Here is a 17,812-nt window from a genome sequence, read left to right on the forward strand (position 1 = left end):
GACACTTTCCAAGCACATAGGTAAAGTGTGCAGTGCACCTCAAATAGAATACAACATAAAGTCTTTTTCACCTGTGTTCAAGGGAAAATGAATTGAAACTGTTGCAGGTATGAAGACAATCAAGAGAAAGATCACACAAAGGAAAGCTGATCTGTGGACCATGTTGTCTGGGTACAATCGTGCACTAGTTCCTAAACAACACGGCTGCACTAGAGCAATGCTGGCACTGAGTGAATTTTCTTCTTAATACAACTAGGAGATTTCAGGATCAGTGACTCTCATCTGGCTCACTGCATGTATGGGTGGAGGGTCTGTATGTGTGTTTGTACCTGTCTATGACAGTACACTCTGAAAGGTTCCAGCTTGTTTAATGATCTTACAGTTTAGTGAAAGCGGGGCTAAAATAGCCTGTAATTGCTCTGGGTACGGACATTGGAAGATAAATGTTATGGAGAGAAAACATTGTGGGAAAAGAAAAAAAAAAAATTATAAACTGTCTGTGAATAAATGTATCAGAAAAACTGAAAAAAGTTTCTTAATTATTAGAGCAATCATAATATGAAACATTTTTCTGTGAAAGCATAGAGGTTAAAGGGAAACTGTTTATGCAGTGGCACTTGATACCTTTATTAAATGGGTTCTTTGATGTGATTATCAGCAAAATTACCCTGGAAATTGCTTCTAAACATTTTTTTTTTTAATAATGCCAAAAGAATTGTGACTAGTATTATGGAAGTATGGAAGCAGAATTGTATCTATGTAGTTGATTTCCCAGTAGAAAAGACACATAGGAAAATTCTGGGAGGATTCTTTTACACCTTGTGTAATATAAGCACTGAATGTCACTGATGAGACTGTGTGTATTTATTTTGTTTGAAGAGCACTACCATTCACTTAGAAGACAGCAGTTGTTACTTTTGTAAAATGAGCCCTCATTACAATGCCTAGCGTCACAGAAAATGAGAATATTTTTTTTTTTCTGTGCTTCAGCATTTATAAATTCGCTGAGTTTAAAGCTAGGAGGAGGCTGTTACAATCATCTAACCTGACCTATTGTGTATCTCAAGTCAAAGAATCTCATCCACTTATGTATTCATCAGCTTCATAATTTACTAATTTGCCTTTCATTTTTCTTGTTGCATATGATTGCTATCTGAAGCTGCTTAACTTGTTGGATCAGACAGATTCAGGGTAACTAAATCATGATACAGTGTTTAATCAGGACTTAAATGTATGTAAACCACACCTTGCTTCCTTGTCTTGGCTAGAAGAACTTCTCCTTTGTTTCGGTTGAAGATGCAAAGCTGACATTCCTTTCCTTCAACTTACGAGACATTCAATTAGGATGAATTTTCTCCAAAGAGCTCCAAGAAGTTACATTTTTTAATTACTAGTTAAAATATGGATTACATTAAATTGTGCATCAAGGCTTTACCTAGGCTAGTACTGACCTCATAATTTCTGAAATGCTTATGTATATGAAGAAAACCAATATAGTAGTATATGGCTTACAATGATGAAGGCTTTGTCAATAACGTTGTAGTGCTGAATTCTCTCCTTCTGTAATGAGATGTTAGCACCATTATTACTGAGAAAGAGTTGGCAAAATGTAAAACCAGCAAAAAAATGCAACCATAAAAGTATATAATAACTAAGGAGACCAAGAAGTCACAGAAAGTGAAGGAAGTAATCCTAAAAAAGGAGAAAAGGTGCCCTGAGAATTAGAAGACCATTTGAAAAGTTAGAAGACCGGTAAGGTAATGAAGAAGTATCTTTAGACAGTCGTGTGTTTCTTTGTGTTCCATGTAGCTGATTTTAACTTTCTAATTACTTTTACTAAAAGAAAGGGGGGAAAAAAAAGAAAAAAAATAGTCTAAGGCAATGACAGTCCTAGCCTATTAGTTCAGTAGATATCCAGTAGAAAGCATACTTGCTCAAAGAATCCTGTAGAACGTACGCTGAAATCAATTAGTATGTCCTTTTGATTTTTTAAGATGTTTTCCTATCCTGATATTTTTAGTTTGTTTTTAAACAAGTTAATATTTCTGTTTTATCTCCTGATAATAAAACCAAATGCTGACACAGTCTTGTTCTTGACTGAGGTATTCACACCAACGTCCATTTTGTATTATTTGGGGAAAAAAATGAATGCCTAGAGAAGCCGTGTATATTCTGTGAAATACTCCTCTTCTGTGTTTTCCTTCCTATCTGGATTTTCAGATTAGTGTGTTGTCTAATGAAGGACTGATATCCAAAGCCTTTGTGGCATTGACACTGTTGACAGGAGAGGCTGACACTGCAAGCATGACCTGTGGAAGGCCTGTGGCACTGGCAGAAATGAAGGAGTCGTGTAATAGGAGCAGACTCTGAAGTCAACAGAGAAAATCAAATGAAAATCGTGTAGTTCGAAACGAGTATTTACTTTGCCTAATTGAAAAGGAGGAGACTATTATGGAGGAGACTATAATTATATTAGTGATAGTAGCTTATATGCTACACTGATACCCAGGATACAAAACCACAGAAATAAGATTAATAGTCATAAGAGAAATGGAACTTCTTGCCATTGCATCTCCTCACTGAACATATATCATAGAGCACTCTCTGGGGCACCCAAACAGGAGCCAGAGACCAGATTTCTCCTCTGACTGCAATGACTAAGAAGCTCTGACCTTCAAAACTGAACCATTTAATACTTGAATGATGCTGAGCCTTTTTTTTTTTTGTTGTTTTTAAAATGTCCATGTAGCTAATTATTGCCTATTGATTCAAGTGGGACTATTACAAAAGCCACAGTTAATCTCACAGTGAATGCACTCTTCCTGTGCAATGCCATTGGGTTTGCTGAGTCTTCCATTAAAATAAGAAGATAATTGGAAAGTCTTTGTTGCTGACCAATTTAGAAAGACTTAAAAGAAAGAGCAATTTAGAAAGACTTTTGGAAAGTTAATTATCATATTGATAATTTTAGTGAAACCTATAGATCCTTTGATTGCAGCATTTATAATTAGGTTTCCTCAGATAAGTTTTTGTAATTAAGATGATTGCCAACTACTGCAGTGCTATCCATTAAAACTACCTGGTTCTTGCTATAATAGGTTTTCAGGGCTAATTTATATGGTGATCACATAGGAAATTTATTAACTGTGCAGTCATAATATGGCAATACTTCTGGCAGATTTTCATTTGTGCCAGCTAAAAATATTTGGAACAGTAACTTCTCCACTATAAGAGGCTTTTGCAATTTCGTAATTCTTTGTAATTGAGTGAGGCTGATGACAAGCTTTCTTTTAACTTACTTGCCATAATGAATCTATTGCTATAGCTTAGATGGTTGAACATCCAACTCAATTTGCCAACTTTCTCTGGCTTCTCTATTTTGTTTTTCATTTTTTGTTCCAGTTCTAAAGTTTTTTTCCCTAAAAACTTGCATTTTGCTTAACAAAAAGAAGTGTTTCTGCTGATAAAAACTTGCATTTTTTGGTCTGATATTGAACCTCATCTGAAAAAAATTCATTGCAACTTTTACTTACTAAAACTATGGGAAGAAAATAGCTTAATCCAAGCACAAAGGATAAAAAAGTATTAAATCATCTTCAGCCAATGGAGTTTTAATGAAGCTGGATCATAGAATCGTAGAATCACAGAATTATTTAGGTTGAAAGAGACATTAAAGATCATCTAGTTCCAACCTCCCCTGCCATGGGCAGGGACACCATGACAATGGGATGTTGTCTTGTAATTACTGAGCTTTTGTAAGTTTTGAATATTATTGATCCAAAGTGCTATAAGTGATGGTCATAATTTACTTTTTGTTTTGGTGGATTTATTTTAAAATCACTCAGGATGGAAGTTTTGCCTTCTCATATTTTTTCTAAAAATTGTCACCTTTTAAAATTTAAATAAAATAACACAACTTCAGGTTAGTAGAATGTGGGATCAAGAGAGGATAAAAGCTATATGCCAAATAACTCTTTCAATACAATCAATCATCATCAGTCTGCAGGAAAGTCTTTGTTTTGTTTCTAGTAAGATTAAACTGTTGTTCAGGAAATGCAGGAGATTCCTTGATTGTATTTCTGACTGTTTCCTAATGCTGCCAGAGGGGAGAATCAGGAATGATTCTCTACTTGACCTGCTGCTTATGAAAAGGGAGGAACTAGTGACAAAGGTGGTAATAATATCTGGGATCAGAGTCACTGTGAGTTGGTTCAGTTCATGATTCAAAGGAAGTCTGGAAAGATAGTCAGCAAGTTATGACTGTAGACTTCAGAAGAGCAGACTTCAGCCTTTTTGGAGAATAGCTAAGCAAAATCTCTTGGGATGCTGCCACAGAAACTTAGGGTCCATGAAAGATGGATGATTTCTAAATGAAACTTATTGAGAACTCAGAAATGAACCATAGTGTTGAGCAGGAAGGAGAGGGATTCGGCAGAAGGCCTTCTTGGCTGAGCAAAGAGCTTTCTGATGACCTAAAATGCAAGATGCAGACAAGCATTTCATGACTGCTTAGTGACAAAATCAGAAAGCTGATTGATTTGAGCTAAGACTTACAAGAGACACAAAGGAAAACAAAAATTGAATCTGCAGGTGTGCTAGTTTCAAAAATGAAGGTAAAATTTGATGAAGGGAAAAACTGATGAATGTGGGGAAGACAAAGTAATGACAGAAGTATTCAAAAGACTAAAGTACTCAACATCATCTTTGCCAGGCATTTAAGGGACCAGCAGGTAATTGGAATAGTCAGAATAGGTTTACCAAAAGCAAACTGTGTGCTTGTCCAGCCTGGTTGCTTTTCTTGATGAAAGGAATAGCTGCATGGATGAGAGGAGAGCAGTGGCTGCCCTATATCAACCAGGGCCACAGCATAGGTGCTGCCTTGAGAAGGAATGCCTCTTTACTGGGTGAAAACACAGCTGACTCCAAAGGCATACCTGACCCATGCCGTAACTCCCACAGATGTGCATCTGGGCTCTGCTGTGGGGAACATGGTGATTCTTCTTCTCCTCTGCTTTCCCTGGGGAGTGGCTGCAAAGGTATTTCTCACACCTCTTCTGTGGGCAGCAGAAGCTGTAACACAGGGAGCACCCTTTAAAACTCCTCCAGCAGCCTCTCATCCAAACATGAGGGAGTGTTGGATAAACACGTACAACTAATCCATAGCTGGAAAGAAGATATGATTTGAAAACATTTGGAAAACTCCTGGATAGCCTTTTGGGTATCTCCTAGATTACATGCTATCACCTTGCTCATTAGCCTTCTCGCAGCATGGCTATGCTAATTTCCATGCAATGGCAGACTTTGGTAAGGCTTTTGACAGAGTCATCCACAGCACTCTCATTTGAAAGCTGTGGAAGAGTGGACTAAAGGAGACTGGGTTGGGAACTGACTGAACCAGTAAGCTCAAAGGGTAATGATCATCACTTGACATCTGTCAGGTGGTCAGTGATGAGCAGAGTAACTCAGGATACCTTGGGCATCAGCGAATATCTTCATCAATGACCTAGATCATGACACAGAATGCACCCTCAGCAATTTTTGCAGGGGATAATAAATTAAGGGGGAGTGGTTAACATGACAAGTGGCAGAGCTATATTGCAGAGGGATCTTCATATACTCGAAGACTTGTCCAGGAGAAACCTCTTAAAGTTCAGTAGGAAGTCTGCACCTCAGGTGGAACACCTGCATACACTTGTATGGGCCATGAAACAAAGATCTGAATTGCAGCTTCATGGAAAATGACCTGAAGGTGACCGCAGATGCCAGGCTGAACATGGACCCAGGAGTGCACTCTCATTGCCAGTCAGGTAATCAGCATATTAGGCTATATTAGGAGAAGCATGGCCAGCAGAAAAAGATAAATTATTTTCTGTAAGACTGTGACCAATTCCCGTTCTTTGACTTCAGGAGGGTTGTGAAAAAAACAGAGGTTCCAACAGATTCTCAGAGTCCTAAATCACATGGGGGTTAGAGAGATGTTGGGGGAACTGGGGCTTGTTTAATGTTGTGAAGAAGAGCTAAGGGGCAATCTAAGAGGACCCTATTAAGTACTCAGTAGCAAAGATGATGAAACCTTCTCAGTAGAGAAGGACCAATGGCCACAACTGTTGGCTTTGGATGTTCTGATTTCAGTTTGAGAATTAAAAAAAGACACCAGGTGGGTGGAGTAGTGCTGGAGTAGGTTGCTTAGAAGTGTTGTGAAATATCCACCCTTTGAGATTTGTAAGTGTTGGCTAGATTATATCGTGGCTGATCTGATCTAGTGTTGTCAACAATCCTGCTGCAAGCACAAGATTGGATGAGATGACCTACAGAGATGCATTCCAACCAAATTTTCTATGATAGTAGGAAGAAGAAAAATGATTTTTTGTTTTAGACTTTTTGTGAATCATTCATTACTAATGAAGTGCAGGGAGAGGTTACAATTTATTCTTTAGCAGATGTCTGCCTTCCTATTTCCAGAAATACTGAAATTGTAGGCTAAAAATTCTGTAGCTTTTAGATGTTATTTCCTTCTGTCTTTAACGAACAACATCAGCAAAAGATCCATAAAAGTAAAGAACTACCATCTTCAGTTTTTACTTCATTTTTAACTTCAGAAACTGGTAACATCAAACTTCTGTGCTTCAGCTGATAAAAAATTCACTTTAACATTTAACTCTGGCTAGATATTAAAGATTCATGGATGAAAAGGCTGAGTTATCTGTTTTACTGTGAAAAGCATGTTTGATTTTTTTTTACATGCATCTTTGCAAAATAACATTTTCTGGACGAGGAGGAGGTGCTGGGGATTGGAAGGGAGAAAAAGTAGAACCATTAAGTTGAAGTCTTGGGATATTTTTCCAGTGTTGAAAGTAGCATTCCTCAACTGTTTCTTGTTTACTTATATAAACTTGATAGTTGAATTGAGGATGTTTGATGGAAACACCTTTAAATCTTCATTGATACACAGATTTGATTTTTCAGTATTAAACCACTACAACTAATTTTATGGTTTGTATGTAATAAAACTGTCAGGAACAGTTTTCTGACAATGGTTTTATGAAGCACAACAATAGGAAGAAGGAAATTCGGATTTTAGGAATGAGTCCTGAAAACTGTTCTTTTGGGATCTTTATTGAGTTGACTTAGATCATCCGTTGACAAACTATTTTTAATGTTTTAAAGGTCTATATTTGCTAAAATGAGTTAGCTGTATTTTCTGTTATTTTTTCCGTGGGAATGGAATTGAAACTCACGTTTCCCAGGCAAAGATCTTCAAGTACTCTAGATAGAACTTTCAAATGGGGAATTTATACCATGTTTTTGACCTGATGTTACTCTACAAGTAATGAGTAAAAGATATGTAGTACACTGATGCAGTTATATGAATATGACAGGTAATTGTGAGCTCTCAACAATCCTAGCACCATGCCCAACCCAAACTCAGCATGTGACCCTAAAGAGAATAAACTGTATGTAGTACTACAGGGAGAATGATAATGCATTTTATTTATTCTTCCTGTTAAATCACTTGTGACTTTGGCAGTCTGATTGTTCAAGTTAATATTTTCATGGTCAGTTTTTACCTGAGGGTGGATTTGTTTATCTAGGGATACCAAAGGTTGCATGTGTGTTTTACTTTAAAAATTAGTGTAAATCACATTTCTTATTTTAAAAGTAATTTTAATTAACCTCTATTATTATCAGATTAAATTGCATTTAGTTTTAACCATAACAGCTTAGTCATTTAAGGAATAAAAGGAGAATTACATGACTTAGTTCGTGTTCTATTGTGTTCTATGTTTTAAAAATCGTAGTGATACTATATTTTAAATACTGTAATATTCCATATGTAGTTTCAGGGTGTTCAAGTATGGGAGCTGATGAAACTATATTCACATAGTATTTCTACTGCATTTATGAAATTCTATTTAAATGCCAACAAATATAAATCTTTGGGAAAAATACAGTTCATTTATCCTCCAAAATGTAGGTAATTTTTTTTTTTTTTTTTTTTTTTTTTTTTTTTTTTGCAATAGAGCTCTTTAAGGTATATCAGAGCTTCTCACAATTTTGGAATACTGACTAGATTATTTTAAAAAGCCAGCATGATTAAGCACAGCATTATATGGCCAAATCTAGTTTTTCTCTCTACTTATTTCTTCCATCCCTTTCAGACACAGAAACATAATCAGGAGTGATTCTGTTCTGTGCTCCGAATGCCCAGTCCTGTCAGATTTTAACATTGAAGAGTCTGAAGGAATAGGGGGAGTGTGTTTGGCAAGGAATTATGCTGAGATTGTGTGTGAAAGTGAGGGAGAACTTGTCACTGGTTGTGTGAGAATGTAAATCACAAGAAGGGAAGACTAGTATTTTATTGGGTAAGAAAACTTGGATTTGGAAGGGGAATTCAGGACAAGGAAGAACATAAGTGAGAAATGGGTGAAGAGGCATGAAGAAGCAGTGGAGAAAAATAACATGGAGAAGAGCAGCAATGAATTTCAGGGCTGCTGAACCATCAGCTCCCTCAGACAGTGAGACATGAGGTTTGAGATAATCGATAGTTGTGCAAGAAGACTGGGGCAATGAACAAAGATAGAGCGTAGGTAGAAAAAGTTGCTGATAAGATGCTGGCAGGATCAGGATAGAGCCATGTCTCTCTAGAAAAATGGAGAGGAGCCCAGGGTTTCTGGGGTTTGCATGGTACGTGCTTGATCCCCCGCAGGCATGACTATCATATCATGATAGTTCACCTCATTGCCTATCCATCAGCCTGCTGCTGCTGGTGGTTACTCCCTGTCTCTCATGAGGTAGAGTTCTCATGCTCAAGCTTTTACACTGGTGACCCTGCTGAACATTATATTGAATTCAATATGATGTCCCATAATAGGATTTCTTCTTGGATTAGTCTTCAATCAATCTAAGTAATTATTAAAAATAAAATAAAAAATTAAAAGAACACTATTCAAGTTGCACATTAAATGTTCAGTTAAGAAAAGAAAAAATAAGTTTGTCTGTATAACCTCAAATTGTACCCTTGGTGAAATACAATGATACAGTATTTAGTTATGCTGACATCTAAAAATGCCTACTTGTAGAACACCTGTCAACAGCTTTTCAGAAAAAAGTTCACAGTTGTACTTCTTAGCTCTATGTTATTATTCATTCCCTTCAATGAAGCATGAAATTGCTAAATTGCAAAGCAACTATTTTATATTTCATGTATTTTATACACAAATTTTACTTTAAGCTAGTTGTTAAACCTTATAAATGCGTAATATATGTCTGCCTATCATAAGATTTCATTTTGTTACCCCAAATTTATTTAAAAAAAATCTTAATAATTTATATTAAAGTAAAAATTGTATTTATTATCAAGTCACCAGATAATCTTTTATGTCCCGAGTAATCCACACATATTTAAACAGGCCTGTTAGATATCCCCAAGTAATAGGCTTTGACTACCTCTAATAGTCAGTGAAAGCTACTTACTACTTAACACTTCTAAAAAAAATCAAATTTTGGAATCTACTTTAGTGCTTGTATCAATATTCTTTAAATGAGATAGGATTGGCAGTGATAGTACACACAGAAATGGTAACTAACATTTAGTAGTGCACAGAGGAACAAGATAACCCCAAGCACATACTACATGTATCATGGACATGGACTCTTAAAGCAGCTGTTGCCATTTAAGAAAGACACCTTGGGGTGACTGTGGTTAGTTTTGTGATGTTGTCAGCTGAGTACTCAAGAGCAATCAAAAAGGTAATTAAGAATGGAAATAGGATAGAAAAGGAAGAGTGCAAAATATAATGTTTTTCTGTATGAATCTATGATGCATGTGAGTCTGGAATACTACATGGTGGCAACTGGAAAAAGCCTCAGAAGGGGGTGGCAGAAATATTCAGGGGTGTAGTATGGTTTCCAGGGGAAGCTAAATAACATATAATTCCAGTATAGAAAAAAAGCTGTCAGAGAGAGAAAGAACAGAGATCTGCAAAAGTACCCATGACAGAGAAGGCAACAGGTAGCTACTACTACTGCTTTCTTATAACTGAGATACAGGGAGCTTACAATGCATTGCCAAGTTTAAAATACAGAAAGTAGATGTTGAAATGTTACTATATGTTATCAATGTGCAGTGAAGGAACAGGCTTACAGTACACAAAGGCAGAGGGTTTGGGTATGTCACATGATTAGTATGTGGGACTCATTGCCACAGGGTGTTGTGAAGCCTACAAATATAAAAATGTTCAATATGGATGAGGATAAGTGCTCGTGTTCATAGTGCATAGTCAACCTAATCACAATTGCTTGGATTTAGTTTCTGGTCTATATGGTCCTTAAATTGCTGATTTTCATCAGCTGAGCAGGGAAGGGACATTCTTTACTGGCCCTGTTTCCTAAAAAGTCACTGCAAGGAACCAGAGCCTTTAGTCTTATAGTCTCACCATCCCTTTGTGAAGCAGCCTTCATTTCCATTGCTGCAATAGAAAATCATTACTGATTTTTTTCAAATTAAACAGTCATTTCATTTCCTAATTCCTAATGGCTAAGAATAATGAGTATAGAATTGGGTGTAGAATATTAAAAGTTCTAAATGATACTTATGCCATCTTGTAGGCCATTTTGTTTGAAAACCAGATTAAAACATTTAAATAGTATTGTTAAGAGGAACAAGGCAATCCTTAGTCTTCATTACTGTGCTAAAAAAAAATGCCATGATCTTAAGCACTTGTTTAGGAGTTATAGAAAACTTTAAGACTTATGAACATAGCAGCTAATAATGGAAAAGCTAAGAAATCTTTGATTATAGGAGGATTTCCAGAAAGAATTAACGTAATGTATTTCTGGTATTTTCTTCTAGTTCTTCACACCCCTCTCTGTCTTTCATTTAGTTGAAATAAACATGTCTAATGAATGACTGGGTCTTATTTGAATTGCCAGGACACAACCTATGAAATAAAATCTACTTTCATTTCTAAATAAACCTATTTAGAATAAACAGTAAGGTATGTGGTTCTCCTAGAAGGTTATATGAGCAAAAAACTCAGAGAAGTCAAAAGGCATATATGTGAAAATCACTGGTTATTAGAAGTGGAAGACTTAATTTGTATTAAATTACCATTGATTTTTGTTTTAATAGTGATACACTTTTAAAGACAGTTATTTGCATACTTCCCAGCAACATTGTATTAGCAACACTAATGTATTAGTTGTCTTTACTGACTTGGGTACAATTAAGAATTGCTACTAAAAAAAATAATGTTGGAAACTTGTAGCATTGTGAGATTTATTTTCTCTCAGATTGAATTTATCATTTCCTGGCTATAGCCCTGCATATTCACTATTCCATGAGAGTTTAGCTGGTTTCTTTCCATATCATGAAAGGTTTTCAAATCCAAAAAATGAAACTGTTAACGTTTAATGTGCTATCTGTTGGCAATTGAACCCTACAAAACAGGATTCTGCAATAAAAAAAAGTTAAAATTAAATTGAGGACCCTGCATGGTGCTGAGGAAAGAACAGTTTTAATAATGCCATTTTCTTATAACTTATGTTGTGCAATAAAGCCAGCCTAAAACAATAACACAGTGATGATCCAGACAGAGAATAATAAGGACTACAAACAACTAGGAAGATTTGCGTTCTTTACACAATGTTATGAAATAAATAAATAAAACCAGTGTCAGATCAGTCTTCTACCTCCCACTGTTGCTGTTAGCTTTTTCACCAGTTACACCTTTCTGTGAAAATTGTGCCTTACTGCAGTTAAGGTCTATACTGATTAACAATTCCAGCTTTCAGTTTGTTTGTTTTTTTTTTTTTTTTTTGCTAGAAAAGTCGTTTTATGACTGTCTGCTGTTCATACTACCATTTAAAAACTTACCTTGTGGTGCTGAATAGCTTTATTCTCTCTCTTGTGATTGAATTATCTACTGTGGCTTCCTCAAGCCAAGCTGTGGTACTACTTAAATTTTCTATTGCCTTTCCTCTACTACAGTATGCCTGATTCTCATGCTATCCTAGTTATTGCTGTCCATCTAGACCTAGCACTTGCTTCTCTCCTTTATCAGAGCTTGGGTTATAGCTTACTGAAAAAGACAGAGAATCGTAATGCATGTTTGTCACTAAATAGTTTAAAGACAGAAAGGGAGCAGATCTGCTAAATAAGAAGTTACAGCAACAGATATTTTTCAGACTAAATTAGATAATTACTCATTAAAAGAGATATTACAGTTATCCAGGAAGTATACTGTAATAGTCACACATTTGACATTTTAAGTGGATTTTTTGCATAAGTCTTTAAAAAGAATAAGGTAGTGGACAAAGTAAATGGTGCAATGTAGTCTCATGTTAAAAACTACAAAAATTGCTTAGTATTTATTTTAAATAAAACCTCTGAAGTTCTGTATCTGAAAGTGAAGCAAATTCAAATAAACTACAGGGAATCGGTCCTTAAATAATATATATCTGGCTTTTACACTTTTGTTACAGCCTGCTAAATGACCCGCTACACATTTTTAAATTCATTTGAAGATTGAATGCATCATAAAATAAGTCCTCAATGTTTATGTTCAGTCTGGCTCTTAATTATTTTGCAAGAAAAGTTGAGGTGACCTTGTCTGTATTTTTTCAGAATGGCACATTAGTAGCTATTTCTAAATAACATTCTCCTTATCCCATGCTTTGAGAGAAGACAACCTGGCTTTGTCATAGCACTGAAGAAGAAGAAGATATGTGAGACAGGATTTACCAGGTGGGCTGATCCCATTGGACAGAAGTTCTTTCTTATTCTTCCAGTGAGGAGAAATATAAATGACAAGAGAAAATGCTGCATTAGAAGAATCATTTAATAAAGCTGGGTGGTCTTCGTAATTATCTTTTTTTTTTTTGGGGGGGGGGGGGGGGATTGTTTTCTTCAGAAGTAGATATGTACTATTGTAGCTAAGTAGTAGTTTGCCATAGAGAAGGTGAAGAATCAGGAGGATATTTGAAGGCCTACATGAAGTACAGTTTGTATGACCAGGACAGTGATCTGCCCACTATGTTTTAATCATTCTCCTCCTTTCTATTTTTTATCACAACTCCCAATTATTTTTACACTATTTAATTTATTTACTAAATCAAATCAAGAGAGAAAATAAGTTTATCTTGACCTGAGCTGGACCCTTGATGTTACGTACTGCTTATCTTAAAAGTCCTTGCTTTTCTGTGCCAATAACTTGTGCATCCAGGGACCAGTTATGCAATTGGCAGTATTAGCATATGCATCTGAGTAGTATGAAGGTACCTAAAGAACCAGATGAGTCCATGTTCTTAATGACATTGAAGAATGGCATCTGATGGTAAGTAGGTGTCTGTTATGATCTCAGACCAGTTCATAGGCCTTACAAGAAGTGCACTCATAACTGGAATTAGCAGATACCCTGAATCCTGTTCTAAACAAAGAGCCGAAGCTTTAAAAGGATAAGAAATTTCAGTTCATTTTCTTAACCTTAAGACCTTTATCTTCAGCTCAATTACAGGCAGTATGTTGTTAGCTAGGTCACAGTATCTCTTATCTAATACCAATGAGTAGAGGACTTTGTACCTAAGCGCAGTGACCTATTCCAATTTTCTTTGATCTTACCATCCAGTAAGACTGAAATGAGTGAAAAATACTAAGTGTTTTCAATTTTTCTGGGCTTTGCAAGACATCTTATTAGGGCTTTGTGTTTTTATTTGAAGGACTGATTTGGTCTCTGTCTTGGTGGATGTTGAATGTTTACCTTAATTTTGCTTTTGGAAGCAGTTTGTAACTGTCAGTTGACAGTGATCCCTCTTATCTCTCCATCTCTGGGGCATGATTTGTGTCTCAGCACAAGGTTGGATGGTCATTCACTGATGACTCAGTGTAGTTTGAGCATTCACAATACATCCAAGGGGTAGCGACACTCTCATGTCATCTACCACTCAGAGAAGATAATTAACTTGAATATAGGAAGCTAGCAGTTGTTTATGGACTGGTTAGTGTTTTAAGCCATGGAGAAATCTGCAGCTTTTATTCATCTTCCTGCACTGGGGCAATATCTCTTCAATTTTCATAGTAGGTATCATTTATATTTGATATTTGTACTTGTTATTTAATATACTGCCTAAAAGCAGAAGTGATTTCTGAGGGAATAAAAGGAAGCGTTGATCTAAAGTAAAATAATCAAAATGATTTTCTCTGGATTTTTGTATTGAAAGCAGCAATTGAATTAGTAAAGGAATTATTAAATCCAAACCTCTGAAACAGGTGTGAAGTATGCTCATGAAAAAGAGTTTCTACTTTAAACGTTTTTAAAGGAATTTTACTAAATGCTTGACAGAATGCTTTATAACCAAATGAGTGACAGATTTGCTATTTTGATACTTGGTAATCTTAAACTGCTATTTTTTAACTGTAAAGTTTTCCCTGGGAAAGTCAGGCACAGAGAGTTCTCAAATCACATGTCAGATTGCTATGAATAATGTTATTAGCATTGAGTGAGACCAGTTTTTAAGTAAAGCAGCTACTCCTTTTACCCCAAAGGACAAAACAAGAAGCTAACAACAAAGGAAAATATGTTCTCTGTATCTGACAGTGCATCCACGACCATAATAAATTCTGGTACCTGTGAAAGTCACAGCAAAAACCACACCCACATGAGGCAGAGTGCAGCCAGAAGAACAAAAAGAGTTTATTAACTGTGTGGCCTCTTGATATTTTCAGGCTTCTAAAATAAGATTTTCATCTAACTAATACTGTATTGCTGTGATTAAAGACAGTGGCATACCCTGGATCTTCTGGCAGAAGCAAGGATATGACAGTGATTGCGTCTTGGCACTCTTTAGAACAGAAACTTCAGAAAATTATGAGTCAGGTTTCACTCTGCCAGTAGGCCCAGAGGTAACCGCTGGGGCCGACACAGTAGTTGGAGAAGTTGCATGACGGGAAATGTACTGTGTGGTGTATTTTTTTTGAAAACGGTTTGCTGGTTGTCTCCTGTGGATCCCTGACGGGTTGGTACTAAAAGCTGCATTCCCTTCTCCCCCTCCCCAGGCAGCTCCCTGGGAGGTTTGTGGTAAGTATTACCTCTCCCAAGCGGTTGGTCTCTAGGCAGTAGGAGACAAATGCTCGGTGACCGCTCAGTGTCAGTTTTAGGATCTTATTCTTCGTATCTAGCTTTGCAGACTGCCTTCTGTAATTTGGAGCATCAGTGCAAGTACGATTGGAGTAGCCTTGTCAACAAGGTTGACTGTTTGAGATGTAGTCTGCATAATCAGATTTTGAAGGTTGAATCTGAAAAGAGAGCAAAGAACTTGTGAAAAGTAATGAATTGCCTGCCAATGAGATGAATTGCTTGCACAGTTTGTTACCATCGGTGTTGTTATAGGATACAGCTCACTTTGACCAGAGCTCTACTTGCAAACCCACAGCTCATTGGGGCAGGAGTATGTTGTGTTAACAAGTAATATGTACTTCATCTTTATCTTCAATTAATGGGTAAAACATTCCCCATTTCAGGTAAAAAATTATCATATTCTATGCAATGTTTAAAATTAAAGATCACAGAAAGCTGTGCAGAAGTAATGTTGTTAGATTGAAAATAAAGCAAGCTGAGTATGTGGGAAAATTTGTCACAGAACTTCAGACAAGATATTCCCTTTCAGTGCCACACTTCCCATAAGCCAGTTTTATGGCCCACTTCTATTGTGTATATCTTTATATGTAGTTGTTTGTATACCATAATAATGTGTTATCAATTTCTAATGTTTCCTTTAACAGCACACTTTATTTGTTAGAAAATCCCTAGTGAAAAGGTCTTGACAGATTTGCTATGCATGCCTTTAAAATGTTTGCTGTGTTTTCTCTATAATTTCACCCACTAATATGCACCTGATCTTTTACTCTTGTCTCTGTATCACCAGGCCTCCTGAACCTGTTTACAGCACTGTGAACAAACTGTGTGATAAACCACCTTCTCCTAGGCACTATTCCCCTGTCGAGTGTGACAAAAGCTTCCTTCTTACAGCTCCCTATCCCCACTACCACGTAGGCCTGCTCCCTGACTCTGAGATCACCAGGTACTGCATGCGCTTCTTCCTCACCTCCTTCGTTAGAGTGCATGAACATCACTGGATTTATCTCATAGTTTACATCTTCACCATAGATCTTTTTCTGTAGCTTGTGCTTATTTTTAACCATGCTTTCACATCTGCACCACTGGAAGATATATGCTACCTTGGTATATAATTTTGGTCATCCAAAATCCAGTGATGAACACAGGCAATGTTTTGATCCATTGGAATGGTGCTCTAAAATAGGTTTCATAATATGTATCACATCTTACAACTGAATTCAGTATTTGTTTCTCTGTTAGTACAGGAAGTGACTAAGACTTCACTGAAAGGTGTAGTAATTTGGTTTGACTCAGTCATTTTATTTCTCTGTTGTGCCTACTTTGTGCAATGAGCATCTTTGAGTTTGTAGGGTGGCTGCCTAAGCCATTCAGAAGAAATTGAGCAAAAAATAATCACCTCCCTCACCAAGTCATGGTTGAGAAAACATCGAAAATTTAGCATTCCCTACACTAGCTGTGCTCTGAGAGGACAGTTAGTAAAACCTAAAACTATATAGCATTTCCATAACCAAAGTAATGGAAGATAATTCTATAAAATATTGTCAGTGATTTCCTCCTGAGAAATATTTAATAAAGGAAAACATACTATCCAAAACTGTATGCTAGTATAACCCAGCTATTCTTCTATAGTCTACTAGGATAGTAGTAAACTATTTGCAGACAAGACTTGGGAGATAGAGGAAGAGTTAGGCACAAGTTTTCAAGATGCTGAGTGCTTCCTTTCTCAGAAAAAAAAAAATATCTTTCATATTCTAGAGTAGAAGAAAAATAATTGTATTTGGAGATTTGATCATAGGCATTTTCTACAGAAAACACTTTAAAACGAGTAATGTGGGAAGAGAAGAGCAGAAGTATGTAAGTGGAAAGTAAAATGGTAAATTAATATAAGATACAATAACAGGAAAGAAACCTCAGGGATTAGAAAAGCAGCCATGAAAGGCATTGCAGTGCTATGAAATAGAAAGCTAAATTTAAAAAGCAATAAGACAAGTACTATTGAAGAATGCAACAGATGTGGTAAGGCCATGCTGAAGCTGTCGGTTTATTAGAATGAGAACTGTGTAGCTTCTGGAATTTGTAAAAAGATGCTTAATCACTGGACAAAGTGATTAGTCAAGCTGTTCAGGCCAGTACAAGTTTGGGTGAAAAACATTGATAAGAGCAATGTTTTATAAAGTTAAGTAATTCCAGAAGTATGTCAGGCACTAAGAGATCTATCCACAATATTATAATTCCTCTGCAAATATTATCTTAAAGGAAATAACTATAAAAAAGTAGTAAAATGACTTCAGGTCTCTAGGTACAGTGTACATATGAGTAATCTATCTGTAAGTATCACAGTGATTCAGTGTGTTTAGAGCCTGATAACAGAAGAGATCATTATAAAAAGACTCTTACTTTTAAAATGGTCCCTTTAGAAAGGAAGGCACCAACTTGAAATAGAAAGTTGAACAAGTGGGTTCTAGGAGATTTTGGGGCCATGGAGTTGTGTATTGGAGCACTGAGGATTAGACTGTGGCTTGCTAACGATAAAGAGATGCAATTAATTGCTAAGTAGTTGATCTCTATAGACATGACTGTCAGGACTATGGAGATAGGTTGGGGAAAAAGGGTGAAACTTTAAGGCTACTTCCTGCAGTCCAGATATTCAGATGCCAATAATCACTGGAGCCCTGAAG

At 36.3% G+C, this 17,812-nt stretch overlaps 1 protein-coding gene across 24 annotated transcripts in view; it reads left to right on the forward strand.

Moving 5' to 3' along the window:
* DLG2 (discs large MAGUK scaffold protein 2) overlaps nucleotides 1-17,812 on the forward strand; it is a 1,033,591-nt gene that overhangs the window by 743,388 nt on the left and 272,391 nt on the right. For 19 of the 24 annotated variants that reach the window (XM_042793331.1, XM_042793310.1, XM_042793308.1 and 16 more), the window contains one exon: nucleotides 15,922-16,077. The exons of 4 other annotated variants lie outside the window; for them this stretch is intronic. In XM_042793331.1, coding sequence (XP_042649265.1) covers nucleotides 15,922-16,077 — 156 coding nt within the window. Of the gene's footprint in view, nucleotides 1-5,756; nucleotides 5,808-15,921; nucleotides 16,078-17,812 lie in introns of those variants that run through there. One more of the 24 variants, XM_042793330.1, reaches the window with a different exon arrangement.

The sequence above is a fragment of the Tyto alba genome, unplaced genomic scaffold (genome assembly GCF_018691265.1).
Source record: "Tyto alba isolate M040663 unplaced genomic scaffold, T.alba_DEE_v4.0 Super-Scaffold_2, whole genome shotgun sequence".
Classification (NCBI taxonomy): Eukaryota; Metazoa; Chordata; class Aves; order Strigiformes; family Tytonidae; genus Tyto; species Tyto alba.